At 41.5% G+C, this 17296-nt stretch overlaps 1 protein-coding gene across 8 annotated transcripts in view; it reads right to left on the reverse strand.

The window, feature by feature from the left end:
- AGK (acylglycerol kinase) overlaps positions 1–17296 on the reverse strand; it is a 76510-nt gene that overhangs the window by 50117 nt on the left and 9097 nt on the right. For all 8 annotated transcript variants that reach the window (XR_007402834.1, XR_007402833.1, XM_049095279.1 and 5 more), the window contains one exon: positions 830–869. Coding sequence is in view for 6 of the 8 variants with exons in the window: in XM_049095279.1 (XP_048951236.1) it covers positions 830–869 (40 nt within the window). In the remaining 2 variants the exon portion in view is untranslated. The remainder of the gene's footprint in view (positions 1–829; positions 870–17296) is intronic.

A 17296-nucleotide genomic window follows, 5' to 3' on the forward strand; every position in this document is an offset into this window, starting at 1 on the left:
AGAGTCAAATTGCCACCAAAGTGAAGAATGTATTAATAGCATCTATTGTCATCATCATCCATGGAAGCATTTTGGTAACAAACCTGAGGTCTGTCACCCACCTCCTTTCACTAAATACATCAGACCTTTGTCGTTTTTTACTTCAGGTTTCTTTTTTGGTAGTTCTGATATTATAAGCTTAAATGACATACAACAAAAAAGCAACTCGGTTGTGGAAATTCACCTGCAAGGCATAACATATAAACTTGGAGAGAAAGAACAAAAATGTGGTCTTAAACTCAGAAGGATTTATAATTCAGCTATAATTAATACAGCCAGATACATGAATATTTAAGCACAGTATCATGGGCCTGGGAGAACAATGCACACGTGGTATGAATCGACTGCTGAACAGACAGGCTTTAAAAATATGAATCAACAGCTTTAAGAAGATTTGACTTTAAGAGGTAACACCTGTTCCGAACGGAAATCCTTGGGGGTTATTGGGATCAGGGAAGACTCAAGGCTCGGCCCGATCTTTAAGGACAACCACCGACATGAACAAATTCCCAGAGCTCCAACCAGCCCGTGTATGTGTTCTTAGGACTAATCCAGAAGTAAACAAGTCTAAAGGGGTGGGCGTTAGAACTGCTCTTCACCAGATGGTTAACTTCCTCACGTTCTGTTCAGAGCTGGCTCTCCGCCTGACTCATCCCCTGATAGTAGGGGAAAAAAAAAAATCCGAAACTGCACTGATGCAAGGCACCATGCAGGTCCCCCAGAATAGCTGGAGTTTTCTGCACAATGGAGATAAAGCGGGTTTTAATTTTAGCATGCTAAACGACATTACCTGAGCTTCTTGACAGGCCGCTCTCCTTAGCAGGTTGTCACTATCAAAGTAAACAAAGAGAATGAATATTAGCTTTAATAAGCAGGTTAAGATCCAAAAAAATAAAACTTTTCTTTTTTAAATAGGCACAACTCTTCTCTATGAAATATCCAAATGAAAATTTGTTAAAGACCTGTGACAAATCACGGATACACGTGAAAAGTACTGAGTGATATCCATGTTAGGTATCCCTATAGAATGGTAGGCAAAATACCCTCCCTCCAAGATGTCGACATCCCCATCCCCAGAACCTGAAAATATGTTACCTCACATGCAAAGGGGGTTTACAGACGTGATTAACTTTAGGATCTGGAGATAGGAAGATAATCCTGGATTATGTAGGGGAGCCTAACCTCATCATAAGGGTCCTTATGCCTTATGCCTTTAAAGCACAGAAAACTTTCCTGGCTGAGATCAGCAGCAAATGTGACCGTGGAAAAAGTGCCAGAATGGTGCAAGCCTGCTGGTGCTAAGGACGGAAGGAGGCCTCAAGTCATGGAATGGGAGTACTCTCTAGAAGCTGGAAAAGAAGGAAATGTTTCTCCTCTAGAGCCTCCAGAAGGAATGCAGTCCTTGTCAACACCTTGATTTTAGCCCAGTAAGACCTGTGTTGGACTTGGAACCCACAGAACCATAAGTTAATAGATGCGTGTCGTGTGAAATCACGAGGCTTGAGGGAATTTGTTAGTGAAGCAACAGAAGACTGATGCACATATACTGCATTTTTCTTATCCAGTGGAAATTTCTCAGGTCATTTGCCAGAAATAAATTTGATGTTTAGTTGCTACTGCTACTGTGTTATCTAAATCTCTTATTTTTTTATATCACTGATAGACACTCAATTATAGCACAAGTGAGAAATTTTGGTATGGGGTGAAATTTTGCTTGCAAAATGAAAACATTTGATCAGAAAAATGTTCGTCTATGTAACATAAAGGTTCCTAAAGTGTGTTTATGCCATTTATACTGTAAGAACACCTTAAATGACTGATTGCCCACCAGGTGCCAGAATCTTCTCCTCAAAAGAGTCAACTCTAAGGCATGTTGCTGGCATTGCTAAGATAGTAACTTCGACCTGGTTAATGATGGTTAAAACAATAAGCCAATAAACAATTTATAGGAAAGAATTAAAAGGAGAAAAGGGTTCTTTTTTAAATTATGGCACAGAGCAGTCAGTTTTAACAAGAAAGCATCAAGTGTGGGGAAGGATCACTGCTGCCCATCTGTGGGCATTTACTCAAAGAATAGGAAAACACTTAATTCGAAGGGGATACATAGACCCCCTAGGTTTATACAGCAGCATTATCAACAATAGCCGAATTATGGAAATAGCCTAAGTGCCAATCAATTGATGAACAAAGAGGATGCTGTATATATATTATATATATATATACACACACAATGGAATATTATTCAGCCATTAAAAAGGGTGAAATCTTGCCATTTGCAAGGACATGGATGGAGCTAGAGAGTATAATGCTGAGATAAGCCAGTCAGAGCAAGACAGATACCATAGGATTTCACTCATCTGTGGGATTTAAGAATCAAAACTAGAAAAGGGAAAGAAAAGAGAGAGAAATCAAGAAACAGACTCTTAACTACAGAGAACAAATTGATGGTTACCAGAAGGGAGTTGGGTTGGGGGATGGGGTAATAGGTGTTGGGGATGAAGGAGGGCACTTGTGAGGAGCCACTGGGTGATGCATGGAACTATTGAATCACTCTACTGTACACCTGAAACTAATAGAAAGAACACTACATTAACTATACTGGAATTAAAATTTAATTTAAAAAATACTGCCCGTCTGAAACCTAAGAACAACGTTCTATTAAAATTATAATGACACCATACCTCAAAAGTGCATGCTGTTCTATAATAGACATTTTAGGGAGACTAATCCCTTGTGAAGACAAGTCCACAAGCCACTTTAACTGCCAGGCTCCCCACCTGACTGAGTGATGTTGCCCCACTACTACCCTGGAGGCAAAGGAGAGGTACATAAGCTTTTCTCTCTTCCGCCACCTGAGATTCACAAATATGCATGTTTTGCATTTCTATCCAAATGCTCTCTGTCAACTGCTCTCAGGGAATCATCAACAATTACATAGATTTTACACACGCACAGACAAGATGAGGCTAATTAATTCAAAGTACAGAGCAATAAAATATTTAAAGATAATTAACATGTCAACAACCCTTTATAGGTGACTTTGACCCCTCACATTCATGACCTCTATACAATAAGGTAAAATACTAAATTCTTAGTAACCACTAGATCACCAAATAAAACTAGTCTCCTAGTAGTAACCTGAGCATTGTCACCAGATCCTCTTATACTAAACTAATCCTCAATCCAGCTTCCACACTGGCCCTGGAGGTACCACTACCACCACAAGGAACCACACAGAACTGTGCTCCTCCAAACAATGCCTGTATTTTTCCTATAGATAAACAACCTGTGCCTCCAGTTCTCTTCTACGATGAACATATCCTAAAGATTATTCCATACAAGCCCTCCATACTGCTACGAAAGCTACATACCTGCCTGTTCATTCCTGTCCATTTCCCCCAGCTGGCTCCTCCCCTCCAACTAGGGGCAGGCCTCTGAAAGTGCCAGGCTCCTCTGGGTCTTTAGTAACACACCACCTTCCTTACTGCATTTCAGCCACACAGATTCCTGTGGGCCTAGATGAAAAGAGAATGGCCCCAAATACACACAATAGAGCACCTTGGATCACTTTTTCCTAAATTCTTTCCGGATAGAAGTAAAATTTTGAATGTTAACTTGTGATTAAGTATGTAATTAAAGACTTCAGTTCTCTTGAGCTTGCTAATACTCCTTGATTTATCAGAGTGCTATTCAAAAATCAAAAGATTCCTTTAAAATTAATTCCCTGGATTTTAATGTGCCAGATGGAATAGGCTGTCAGTGCCACCTGTGAGAAAGCTAAACTATGTACCAATTTAAATTCTACAAAAGAAAATCTCATTATAATCATACTTAATTTTTTTAAATATCAAAAATGGTATTAGCCATCTTGATCTTGCTCTCTAAACCAAGGTGTTTCTAAAAATCAAACATATCCTCAAAGAAAAAAAGATCTCTCCCATTGATATAGTCTGATGGTCTATAGCCAGTTCTGAAAACTATTTCAAAAAAGAAATTCCAAAAATGTTTCAAGAAAGGCAGCTTTCTTTTGGAATAAAAGAGAAAATAAGTTGAAATTCAAAGAGCAACTCCTAGGTGTCAGATACTAGGACAGTTTTTCTCAAATACCTTTAACCTTTGTAACAGCCTTGCAAGACGGGCATTCTCATTTTATGTATGAAGAAGTTAAGGCTCAGAGAAGGAAAAGACTTGCCCAAATTCACCATATTACTCAATAGTAGACTAGAATTCAAACCCATGCTTACTTGACCCTGAAATACATGCTCTAATGTTTTTTCTTAACTTCAGACAATACTGATTGTACAACGCTCGTTAGCATATACACTTTATAGCACATTCATTAATCACATTACTTCTTAATCTCATCTAATTTTTAAAATTTACATTCATACAATTTTTTTAATAAGTTCAAGTGCAACTACCCAGATTTGGTCCTGACCCAAAGCAGCTTAGGATCTAGTGGCAAGAACAGCAAGTATCAGTGATAAAATAAAAGATGTGTTTCTTGACAAATGAAGTGCCAGGCACTCTGCTGGGCATCGAGGATATACTGATGAATAAACCCAAGATTCCCCATCCTCATGAAGTTTACAGTTTAGAAGGGAAAAAAGACAATCCAACAGGCAGTCATAATGTGATGTGACTTTTATGTGTTCCATAATGGGGGCCCACTTAGGAATAGCTAACCTAGTCTTGGGGGAATTAGAGAAGGCATTTTATCTTTTTTTTTTTTAATATTTTTTTAATTTATTTATGACAGTCACACACAGAGAGAGAGAGAGGCAGAGACACAGGCAGAAGGAGAAGCAGGCTCCATGCACCGGGAGCCTGACGTGGGACTCGATCCCGGGTCTCCAGGATCGCACCCTGGGCCAAAGGCAGGCGCCAAACCACTGCGCCACCCAGGGATCCCGAGAAGGCATTTTATAGGAAAGGACAGTGAAATGTAAATCCAGGGGGAGAAATTAGAAGTGGCAGGGCAAAAACAGGGAGGAGAACATGGGCAAAGGAATAGACTGTAGGAAGCTGAGAGGACAGGCCCATACAGGAAATTGAAAGTAGCTCAAGACAGCCAGAGGCAGCCTGCCACGGAAGAAACCATACAAGAGGAGGGCAGGGACCCAGCCAGGCCATCAGTGGCCTTTTAAGCTATTTAAGGAATTGGGATTTTACCCCAAGGGCCGTAAGAAACCACCAGAGGGTTTTAGAAAGATCTGTGATGTTAGAAGGACTACTCTGGTTGCAGTGTGAGGTTGGCCATGGTCAAGGCAAGACGATCTAGGGAGACCAGGGTGGGTTCTTCGGGAACGCAGGTGAGGGATGCTGACATAATGACCCCTGGAACCAGGATCGAGGAGAGGACAGAGGCAACTGGTATTTAGGAGGCAAACTTAAGGGCTGACCTGTGGGGACTGAAAGGAAGGGAGGGGTCAAAGGCAGTGTCCACATTCTTCTGCTGAGCCCTTGGCAGAAGGTGGTAACACTCAGAGACAGAAGACAGTACGAAGTACAGGTCCAGGAGGGAGGAAGCCAGGGTTTGTTCTGGATCTGTAGATCTGAGACAACGGTGAGTCCAGGTGGAGGTGTCCAGGGGACAACTGGAAAGACATGTCTGGAATTCCAGACAGTGATCCTGACTAAAGATACATGTGGTAATAGTGGGCTGAGAGCGGAGCGGATTATCTACATGAAGAGACAGGAAGCAGCAGGAAGAGATGCTCTGAGTCCTGGGATAGACGACAGAACACCAGATGAATCTTAAGTACACTGATACTGCACCTCACCTGAAAACCAAAGAAAAATGTGCTGAGGGGCTCCTGGCTGTCTCAGTCAGTGGAGCGTGTGACGCTTGATCTTGGGGTCATGAATTTGAGCCTCGAGTTGGGTGCAAAAAAAAAAAAAAAGAAAAGAAAAGAAAAGAAAAAGAAAAAAAAGAAAAAAGGAAAAGGAAAGAAAAAGAAAAATGTGGTGGATAACTGAAGAAAGAGATTAAAAATCACTTCCTTATCCCCCACCTTGCCCTCGATGCTGCCTCCCTCCCTCTCGGCAGGCTGCACGTTTTGCTCTTCCTAGAACACACAATGAGTTTCACCCCTGCAGGGATCTGATTGTTCTAACCTCTCTCCCTTTTAAAAACTAGAAGGCCAAACACAATACCACCCACCCCCTTACCTACCCCCCCCCCCCACAGAACTGCTTGTCTTCTCTTTTTTCCTTCATTATAACTGCCTGGAATTCATGGATAATTCACCATTTTCTCTTCCACAGTACACAGCACAGAGTCTTGTAGATAAAAGGTTCTCAATAAATAACTATTTAATAAGTAAGTGGCAAATGTTTGAACAGGAGAGATTGACTCACGGTGCTCATGGGCAGACTTTGTCCTGCAGGAAAAAATTGAAGGTGATTCTTTGTAGGAGTATCTGGCATTCTCGAACCAACGGATCACTTGGGATAGTTTTTAATTGTGACTGCCACCAAAGGGCAAGAGAAGAAATGGCTGTGGTGCAGCAGAGGATGAAGGAAGACCTAGAGCAGTCATGAAAACCTGACCGGATTAAGACCCACGGGTATGTATGTGTGTTCTGGGAACAGGGTAATAGAATCAGTACCATGTAAAAAGCTCAGTGAGGAACCCCTTTTGGTATACCAGGGAGCACCACCAGAACTGCCCCAGTGGCTGAGTCTGGTATCACAGAAATTCTAGACTGTTAATCGGTCAAGAACGTGAAGGTGAACCCAAGACCCTGTTACCAAAAAAAAGAAGTACTGTATATAAATTCTGAGCCCGTGCTCTTTCTACTACATCATGCTGCCTCCCAAGAGAATTGAAGTTTAACACAATTTAAAAGGTAGTTGCAAAAAAAATTAAAAATAAAAATAAATAAAAATAAAATAAAAGGTAGTTGCACTGGGGTACCTGCATGGCTCAGTAGTTGAGCATCTGCCTTTGGCTCAGGTTGTGATCCTGGGGTCCTGGGATTGAGTCCCACACTGGGCTCCGTGCAGGGAGCTTGCTTCTCCCTCTGCCTGTGTCTCTGCCTCTGTGTGTCTCTCATGAATAAATAAAATCTTTAAAAAGTAATAAAATAAAAATAAAACACAGTCACATCAAAAAGGGTCCCTGAAGATCTATCTGCTCAGTACTAAAATGCAAGTTCTTTGACAGAAACCAGAAGCTTCTGGATTAGAAAATGAAAAAAATCTGCTGATGTCACTCTGCCTGAGGCTTTAAAAGAATACGAACATGCCTGCTACCACAGGAAATGGGATGCTCACAATTTATTCAGAGCCATATGGGTTTTATTTATTACTTTGGGACTGCAAAATAAGATAAGTTGTTATTTCAATAACAACTTTACATGGAAAGAAAAAAAATCATATTGATCCATCTTATTTCCCAAAAAAGATATTTCCCACTACAGTCTAGAGGCAAATTGTACAGCAATTTCTACCACCGGCTTTTCCCTTGGTGCACGCAAACCCAGTTTCCGCTTCGCGCAAAATGGATTTCAAGTTTAGATGGTTATAACAACTACTTCAACTTATCTGAGCTTCCTAGAATAATTAATCATGATATCACCAGTGGCAGGGCCCACGGGTTGTCCACCTAACAGCCCGGATGAAGTGGAAATGAAAGCACAGGCAGAAAAGAACCTTAGAGAAGAGATTCTCTTGTGTGCAGAGCAGGGGAGCTTTGTCAAGTATGCGTCACCTACACCCCAACTCCTGATCCAAATACATAAAGACTGTCACAGTGAGGAACGTCACACATGGGGAAATACTGCTCATCTCTGCCCAAGAGAAAGCCTTGTCACCAAGCAGGAAGACATGCAGCCTACTGCAGAAGCGTGCTGGATCTCCTGGGCCTGAAGAATGCTCAGTCGAGAGAAGTAAATGGATAGTGTGATAGGCTACACACTCTAGGAGAACAATAAAGACGTTAATGGCTTTTGGAAAGGATTTTAGGGCCTTCTGGTCTGGTCCTTCCACTGAACCAGAGGATGATGTGCCTTCTTGTTCACCAGGCCTCTCCATGATGTGCTATCTGCTACTTTAGAAATTTGTATCTTCTCACCTCTCCCAACTACAATGCGATAAAAAAGTTCCCTAATGTCAGGAAAGTATCAAGGGTCAAGAAGAAGTCTTATAACCATACATTAAGTGGTGACTGTCTTCATTTCAGTGCCCCTTAGAGTGCATAAAAGGAGAGAGAAAATAAGAAGTCAGGCAAGCAATCGCAAACATCAAAATTCTGTCATCCCTGTTGCGGATGGTGAAGTTTAGCAAAGGAAAAACAAAGCTAAGTATACCACCAAATGTAAAGGACAAGTGCAGGGCGCCACTTCCATCCAGGCTAGTGAAAAGTACACCACACTTGCATTCAGGAATTTTGAGGTCTAACGGTACCTCTGGATGGACTGCTTTACTTGGTGGTATATTTAACAATATACAAGGATCAACATTTTTTCTTCCTTTTTTTTCTTTTAACACTTTCAATAACAATATAAAGCAAGCCAAGGGCATAATCCCCAGACTGTATTTACTAATACAGGAAAAGGAAGAGGTGTCCGTCACTCAAGTCCACAGGGAACAACAATGGGTAACTCAGCGCTGAAATTAAAAATCTAGTGAAAATAGCTACTCCTTTAAGTTACACACAAGGTGGGGATCCCTGGTGGCTCAGCAGTTGAGCATCTGCCTTTGACTCAGGTTGTGATCCCGGTTTCCCGGGATCGAGTCCCACATCAGGCTCCCTGCATGGAGCCTACTTCTCTCTCTGCCTTTGTCTGTCTCTCTGTCTCTCATGAATAAATAAAATCTTTAAAAAAATTTTTAAATGGAAATGAAAAGTTACAAGGTACTTTCATCTACTTATGTAGGAAAAGGAAACGCAGAAAACATTGCATGGAGGTTAGGTCAGCTGTTCGAGAGGAAAAGCATAGGCAGAGCTGTTACAAGCTGTTCTCTATAAACCACATGCATAAGGAAGCATTTGCTCTGGGCTCGAGGATACAGGCCAAACCTTCTGACTTAGCGATGCATAAACTAGTCAACCTCTATGGTCAGCGTCTCTGCTGCTCCATGACACGCACTGATGGAGCTATCAGTGACTACCTAGAGAGGGGTTAGTGTCAGCAGCAGCTACGACTGTTGTCTCGGCAGTCTTGGAGCAGCTAATGCCACTGACAGAAACAGCCCTAAAAATTATGTGAAATCAACAAAACTTAAATACACCTCCTGCCCTTCCATCTCGGTCCCCCCTACCGCACCCCAACCACCACCAAGAAACGTATGGGAAAGAAGCAGTGCAGCTCTTTTTAAAAAGAAGAAATCTGTTTTCTAAATAAAATGACAAAAGAGCTAAAAGGAAAGGGAGTTTAATTAAACTTCATCATGCTTACAAAAAAGTTCCCCTATTCCCTATCAAATCTGAGCTGACAGGCGTGTTATTTAATTGCCCATAAATGAGCTTCTTTAAATAGCACCTATTAATACCCCAAACTTTAGCATCAGCTTGTGCAGAGAGAGAGAGAGTACCTTGAAATGGCTGAAAAGCAATACGAACTGCTTTCTTAAAACTGCAACAGAATGTGAAATGAGGAGAAGCCGTGAAGAGAAAAGCCCTGCTACCTTCTTCCCATGCTGAACCACCTAGGCCCTGGACCACCAACTGCAAAGTCAGAGGCTAATCTGAACTGATGTCAAGGTAAAACATCTGCTTTGTCAGAACCCCCGCGAGAGCAAAAGATGAAGCCCAAGACATTACTGAAACCATAATCTGTACCAAAAGAAATAATACGGGTCTAGTCAAGTGTGGCTCATGCATAATTTACCCCTGGAATCTAACACATTTCCCCCTAGATATGCTGTCAGGGTCTCAAACCCAACATAGCTAAAAGGCTCTAGAAATATACCTCCTCCGTAAACCAATTCTCCCTGGCGGCTTGCCTCTTTCTGTATCACCAATTATCCTAGTCTTGAAACCAAAAAATGACTTCTCCTCCCCTCCTTCAACCAAACAGCCAGCCCATCATCTAATGATAATAACGGCTAGCATTTATCAAGGGGAAGCCATGAGCCGGGCACAGTACCAGGTACTGCTAGGACACACACCAGCTCACTTAATCCTTACACCTAACCTCTAGGCAGATCCCATTATCCCATTACCCCAGAAGGAGACTGAGGTGCAGAGGTTAAGTGCATTAAGTAGCTTGATAAAGGTCACAGAATGAGTAAGGAGCAAAATGCAAACCAAACAGAAGTCTCTCTGCCCGGGTATTACATTGCCAAGCCTCATTCTGCCCATTTAGTTTTCCACTCCCAATGCCCCCACTCTGGTTTGGCTCTCTTAGCTTCTATGTACACTACCGAAATGCACCCCCACCCCCAGCCTTCACACACCCTCCACTCCAGTGTCTCTTGCCCAGGGGTGCCAGACTAAGCTTCCTGAGCGCCACTTTGTTCATGGCACGCTCCTCTCCCTTAAACATCTTCACCGAGTCTCCACTGCTCACCAAATACTACAAACTGCCTACAAAGACCTCCATAATTGGGCTTTCTCCCCCATCCTACTGAAAAAATCTAACTGTAATCTATAGCAAAGTCAAACTCTTTGCCAATCTCCAAAAATACACTGTGAGTTTCCATTTTCTGACTATGCTCCAGTCATTAATCTCACCTAGTACACTGTCCCACTCACTTCAGGCCCAACTCAAAATACATCTTTGTTGTTATGCTTTCTCCCATAAGGATGGAAAAACCAGAAGAAGAAAAGAAGTGCTATTTCTGATGGAGAGCTTTGTCTCCATCCGTGCCTGGCCCCATCCTAAGAGAAATCGGCATGACAACCTGAGTTCTACTACCATCTCCAAATTACAGGGAATTCAAGCATAGCGATGTTGCATAGCTGGTAGGTGTGAAGTCGACATTCTAACTTATATGGTCACTCCTTCTGTTAACCATGTGGCTCTGGTAACTCTCAGAAGTGAATGTTTTCCCTTCCTAATGGGTGGACTAAACCGATTGCCTCTGAATCCAATATCGCCCAAAACAGGACAACCCAACACCATGTACCTTCTGACGTGATACGGTAAGAAGTCCACAACCCAGGGGGTGCCTGGGTGGAGCAGTTGGTTAAGAGTCCATTGCTTTCGGCTCAGCTTATGGTTTCAGGGTCATGGGATCAAGCCCCGAATTGGGCTCTGCGCACATCATGGAGTCTAGTCTGTTTGAGATTCTCTCTCTCCCTCTGCCTTTCCCCTCCCCCAGCTTGCTAGCACACTCTGTCTCCATCTCTCCCTCTAAAATAAATAATGTTTAAAAATTAAAACTGCAACATATGTATGAAGCATTCTTGCACCAAAAAATTAAACCTGAATCTAACCTTCAGTAGACACACAAATCCCCTGGGGACACAGTTAAATGAACATTTGGACTCAGTAGGTCGGGGGGGGGGGGGGGTAGTTGGGGGCCTGGGATCTGTGTTTCTAATCTGTTCCCAGGAGTAACTGTGCTTTGGATAACGAAAATCTAACAAGCATCTGGGTCTAATCACCATTTTACAAGTCACAGGAACAGATTAAACAACTCAGGGCTGCGGCTACAATGAGGAAAGTGAGGTACTTGCCTAAGGGGTAAAATTTAGGCCAAAAAACACAAAGGAGACAAATATTTTAATACAATAATTTTTAAAATCAAAATGAATCCGAAAGACCCATGATGAACACAGTAACCCAGTCTAAACTGAAGACAGAACCAGGACACCGATGTTTCTCCTTGCCTCAGGCTCCCACAGGGCTCCAGAGGCATGGAATGAACAGCATAAGTTATCCGCCAAACCTCGAGTATGAAAAATTCTCCAGAGCAAATGCAGACCTGTCTGGTTTTGAAAATAGATATACACTACAAAACGAGGAGGGGGTTAGAGTTTGTGAGGCTTCAGAAACAGGCACTAAATGCAATGTGTGAAAACTTGTTTTGATATTGAATAAAACCATAAAACAAAATTTGAGGAGGATAGGTAAAATATAAAGACTGTATATCAGGGAACATAAAATAATTTTATAATTTTGTTAGGTTCATCATAACAGCATGGTGATTTTTAAGCTCTTACTTATTAAAGTATTAAAGTATAAATGATAGAAGCTAGAATTTCTGGAATCTGCCTTAAAATATTCCAGGAAAAAAAAAAAGTAGAGAAATAAGATTACTAAAATGTTGATGTTTAATGAGGATGGGTGATGACACCTGGGGATTAATTATCCTATTCTAATTTTTATATGATTAAGATTTCCATCATAAAAAAAAACTTTAAAGTAATACTTTCTTTTCTTAGGCATCCCTAACATTTACTTTATACCCTCCAATAGGACATAGCACAGAGTGCTTCAGACGTCTCTAATAAAAGTAACTGCTTTTTAAAATCTGTGCCAGGAGCTGTGATTATAAGTCCTAAGTGTGGCAATAATGTTGTCAGATACTATATGGATGAATAAAGTGGAGTTTCACAACCTGGTATAATCTGCCCAAAGTCACATATCCAGCAAGTGACAAACAGAAAGCTTGGACCCAGACCCACTCAGCCTAGATTTGAAGCACCACATTGTAATTTCGGTCTATGCCTCATGGGGCTATTGGCAGAAGACAACCTGGGCTCACAGTTATCCACCGTTCTCATGCTCCCTTAGACACAGAAGCCATTTCCAGAGGTTAACATGAGGACCACCTGGTTTGGAATCACAGCTCTAATACTTATTAGCTGTGTGACCTTGGACAAATTACTTAATCTTGCTGTCCCTCAGTTTTTTCATCTGTATAAAGCTATTAATCTCATGCTAGTACGAGATTAATAACCATCTCAAAGTTGTTCGGAAGATAAAATGAGTTAATAAACGTAAAGTGCTTAGAATCGTGTCTGGAACGTGACAAGCACTGATTAAGTGTGATTATTACTATTGCTAAGTTCTCAATAAAACTGAATGACACTGAACATACACGTGCGTGTGCACACACATGGGCCAACTTATACCATTTATTTTTATCTCTTCTAAGTAATTACTTTTGGCCACAGACCTTGAAAGGTAGGCTCCCACCCGGCTTATGAAAGTCAATATATAATAATCAAGATTAATGTTTCTATATTCAGAGGGAAAAAAACTCCACTATTAAAAACCTAGGGACACATGACCCAGGACTGTCACTATAATACGATTATTATTTTTAAAGTTTCATATTGAGGGAATTATCATGTTTATGGGATTTTAAAATCTCCAAGAAAATATCAGGAACTCTGGCTGAGAGGCTAGATGCCCCACAGCAAAAACAGGAGGGAGCCTTGGGTCATAGGCCACGGAGCAGAGAGAATTGGTGCTGAGCCAGAGAACGAAAGCTGAACCCCAGAAGCCAGAAGTGAGCAAGAGCAGGGCTCCTGGTAACTGCTGAGACAAGAGTTCTTGTGGAGATGTTGTGCTAAGGTTCACCAACCAAAGTTGCCAGAAGAGAAACCAGAGCCAGGATAAGCAAGGACAAGATCCCCGATGATGAAAGGAACAATCTGAGCCTTAAATCAAATGCATGATGGTTCAGACCAAGCTAGTTGTAACTGCTTATGCCTTGCCTCTTTTGTGGTTCTGTTCAGTCTTAAAGCTACATGCCCCAAGCTGTCTAGTTACACATGTAAGGTGAAATAAATAAGACTGAGATGTTATTAGACCAGCTGGCAGATCTGTCTTCCTTCCCACTAGCTGCCTTTTGAATCATTCACTGCCTAGTTGCCAGAAGTAATTCATTTTAGCTCTGCAAGCACCGAACATATAGTATCTCAAATTTACTTACAATTACCAGCATTTGTTGAACCCTTAGGTATATTGGGCACTACACTAGGAGCTCTACAGCTACCCACTTGATCCTTCAATCATCCAGTGAGGTCTTGCTGTCACCCCTCAGTATGGGTGGGCCTAAGGCTTGGAGAAACCAAGGGCACACTGCCAGCAAGTGCCAGCTCTGTCTGACTTGAGACACCTTGAATACCACACTGCCTCCTTTCTCCTGTGCTATTAACAGATTGTTTGCTACAAAAAGGGTGAGGAACAAGTGAGAGAGGACTGCAGGTAACTGCTGGCATGATGGATTGAAGAACCTGGAGCATAATCTCCCCCAGGGAGCCCAGAAAGCTTGGGAAGAGCAGCTGAAGAGGAATGAGCAACACTTAAATTCTCTTTACTTTCAGCAAACAGGGTCATTTCCTCCTCTTCAATTGCTCTCACAGAGTCCTCAGAGTAGTCCCTGCTGCTCCTATTGACTCCTGCAACCAGCTGTGGGGAGATTACACAGGGGGGAAAGTATCACAGGTTTTTTTTTTTTTTTCCTCAAAACTGAGGGGAAGGGAGAAAAGAGAGGAAAGGAATTCTCAAGGGAGAAGAAAACTTACAAGTATAGTAACAATGGAAAAGAGCCTGCAAATAAATACCTAGGTCAAAAGACAAATTCAAGGAAGCAGCCAAAAATGGGGCAGATAAAAATAAATATGTGCAACTTTTTCCAATTCTGTTGCAGAAAAAAAGTTTTCCTTAGAAAAACCATGAAGGGCAGCCTGGGTGGCTCAGTGGTTTAGCACCACCTTCAGCCCAGGGTGTGATCCTGGAGTCCCGGGATCAAATATCACATCAGGCTCCCTGCGTGGAGCCTGCTTCTCCCTCTGCCTATGTCTCTACCTCTCTCTTTCTCTCATTAATAAATAAAATCTTAAAAAAAAAAAAAAAAAAACATGAAATCCTATTATTAAAAACTTAAAATCAAGGTTAAAATACAGGCAATTGTTATTATTGTCATGTGAATCCTATATCAGGAAATACTGTTTTCCTTTCAAAGGGAAGAAAAAAAGTCAATTACATGTAATAAAACAATTTGTTTTTTTCAAATGAGTAATTTAAGACATCAGGTTCACCAGTCTTAGAAACTAAAATCAAATAACTTCAAATTCTCTAAGATATTAACGATTATATGCTTATCTTCTAGAATACTACTGAGCAATATAAAAGAATAAACTACAGATAAATCCAACAGCACAGGTGAATCTCAAAGTCATTGTGCTGAGGAAGAAGCCTTTCAAAAAAGAATGCATAAGGACACCTGGGTGGCTCAGTCAGTTAAGTGTCTGTCTTCGGCTCAGGTCATGGTCCTGGGGTCCTGGGATCGAGTCCCACGTGGGCCCCCTGCCCAGTGAGGAGTCTGCTTCTCCTTCTCCCTCTCCCCGCCCTACTCATGCTCTCTTGCTTAATCCCTAATAAATAAATAAATAAAATCTTTTAAAAAAAATACGTATTATTCCATGTATATGAAGTTCTGGAACTGGAAAAAGAATATGATGGAGGGAAAAATCAGCACAATGGTTACCTGAGGAGGCAGGGAACAGGGACTGAGTGTGAAGGGACATGAAGAAACCACCTGGAGTGGGGCACCTGAGGGGATCTCTCAGTTAAGCCTCTGCCTTTGGCTCAGGTCATGATCCCAGGGACCGAGGGATCAAGCCTGGCATCAGGCTCCCTGCTCAGCCCACTTCTCCCTCTGCTTCTCCCTCTCTGCTTCTCCTTCTCTGCTTATGCTCTCTCTCTCTCAAATAAAATCTTAAAAAAAAAAAAAAAAAAAAAAACACAAAAAAAACCTTGAATGATGGCAACATTCTGTATCTCGCTAGGAATCTTGGTGACACAGATGTACACATCTGACAAAAGTCAACCAATATACGCTTAAGACCTGTATATTTCATTGTATGTTAACTGTATAACAATGGGGAAAAAAACCACTATAAGCAAACAATGAACTCAAATTACTGATATGCATCTTTGAGTATTTAGGTGGAAGTACACAGACACCTACAAACTACTTTGAAATGCATCAAAAAGACAAGGAAAGACGGACAGAACATGTGATAAAATACAGCAAAATCTAGAACCCAAGTAAGGTGTTTATTGTAACATTCTTTCAATTTTGCCACATATTTGAATGTTTTCAGAGAATTTAGGAAAAAACATACTATACTAATCTATGTATTACAAAGAGGTAAGGAGGCAAAGGGAAAGGCAGGGTGAAAGGGAGAGAACCATAAGCAAAAAGGGAATGAGACAAAGTTATAAACAAAGACATCCACGGAGCAACAATCAACAACACTCAGGAAGTTGTGAAATAAGCATCTTGGTCCCTGGGCAGCGCATTCAACTTTCCCCACTAATGTACGGTAAATGCTACTAAGTGTGTTTTAAGGGCTTTATTCCACTGGAGCAGTTAAAACTGCAACAGAAACCGAAGAGCAGAGTTCTGAGAAAGTTTTACGAAAGGCAGTGTGTGTCATTAACAAATACAGCAGAACTTACACACTGAAGGGAGCGCTGCTCTCCAGAGCTGTCACCAGCAAAGACAAGATGTGAGGTTTCGAGTATGATTTACTTGTGTCTAACTGCCACATGTCACTAATTTCTCTGAGCCTCAATTTCCTAATCTAGGATATGGAAATCCTATTATTTCTCTCACAGGGTGATACTGAGGATTCAATGAGACCATACACATGGAAAGAACTAACCAGCACTAAGCAAAGAGTAATCATTCAACACATTGTTGAATAACTGTTGTTTTTCTTTCCTCTTCATTTAATAATACCAACCCCCTGTGACACATTTTTTTGAGTTACTGGCCAGGTGAAGAAGAAGAGTAAAAGTGTTTGTGTGGGGGCTGAAAGGACACATGTCCCTCTGGAACACAGGTCAAGTTGACAGGCAATGGAGATGGGACGGGAAGAGACCAGAAGAAAACTAGAGAGGAAGACGAGGGCAGAATCACAAAGGCCTTCTGTGCCAAACTGAAGAATTGGGCCTTTGTCCCCTGGGCACTGGAGAGCCATTTACAGGTCGACTACAGAGGAAGGAGATGATCTAAGTTCTCTTTTGGAAATAATATTCTGATTTCTGATTGCATGATATTACTCCAGGACCACTATTCGCAGACAATGTCAAGAGAAGGGAGATAAGGAGTAGAATATTATGACTCCAAAATCGATATACCATACTTGAAAACAGTAGTATGGTTATGATCACCTAAGTAGTGTATGGAAAGGAACCTAGGAGAGTCCACTATCAAAGGGATGAGCAGAGCAAGAAGACACCCCAGAGGTAATGAAAAAAGATATAAAGAGAATCAGATGTGACAGATATGGATTGAAAAGTATCCACTAAACTTGACAACTAAGAGACTATTAATGTCC

Source organism: Canis lupus, chromosome 16 (assembly GCF_003254725.2).
Source record: "Canis lupus dingo isolate Sandy chromosome 16, ASM325472v2, whole genome shotgun sequence".
NCBI classification, from domain to species: Eukaryota; Metazoa; Chordata; class Mammalia; order Carnivora; family Canidae; genus Canis; species Canis lupus.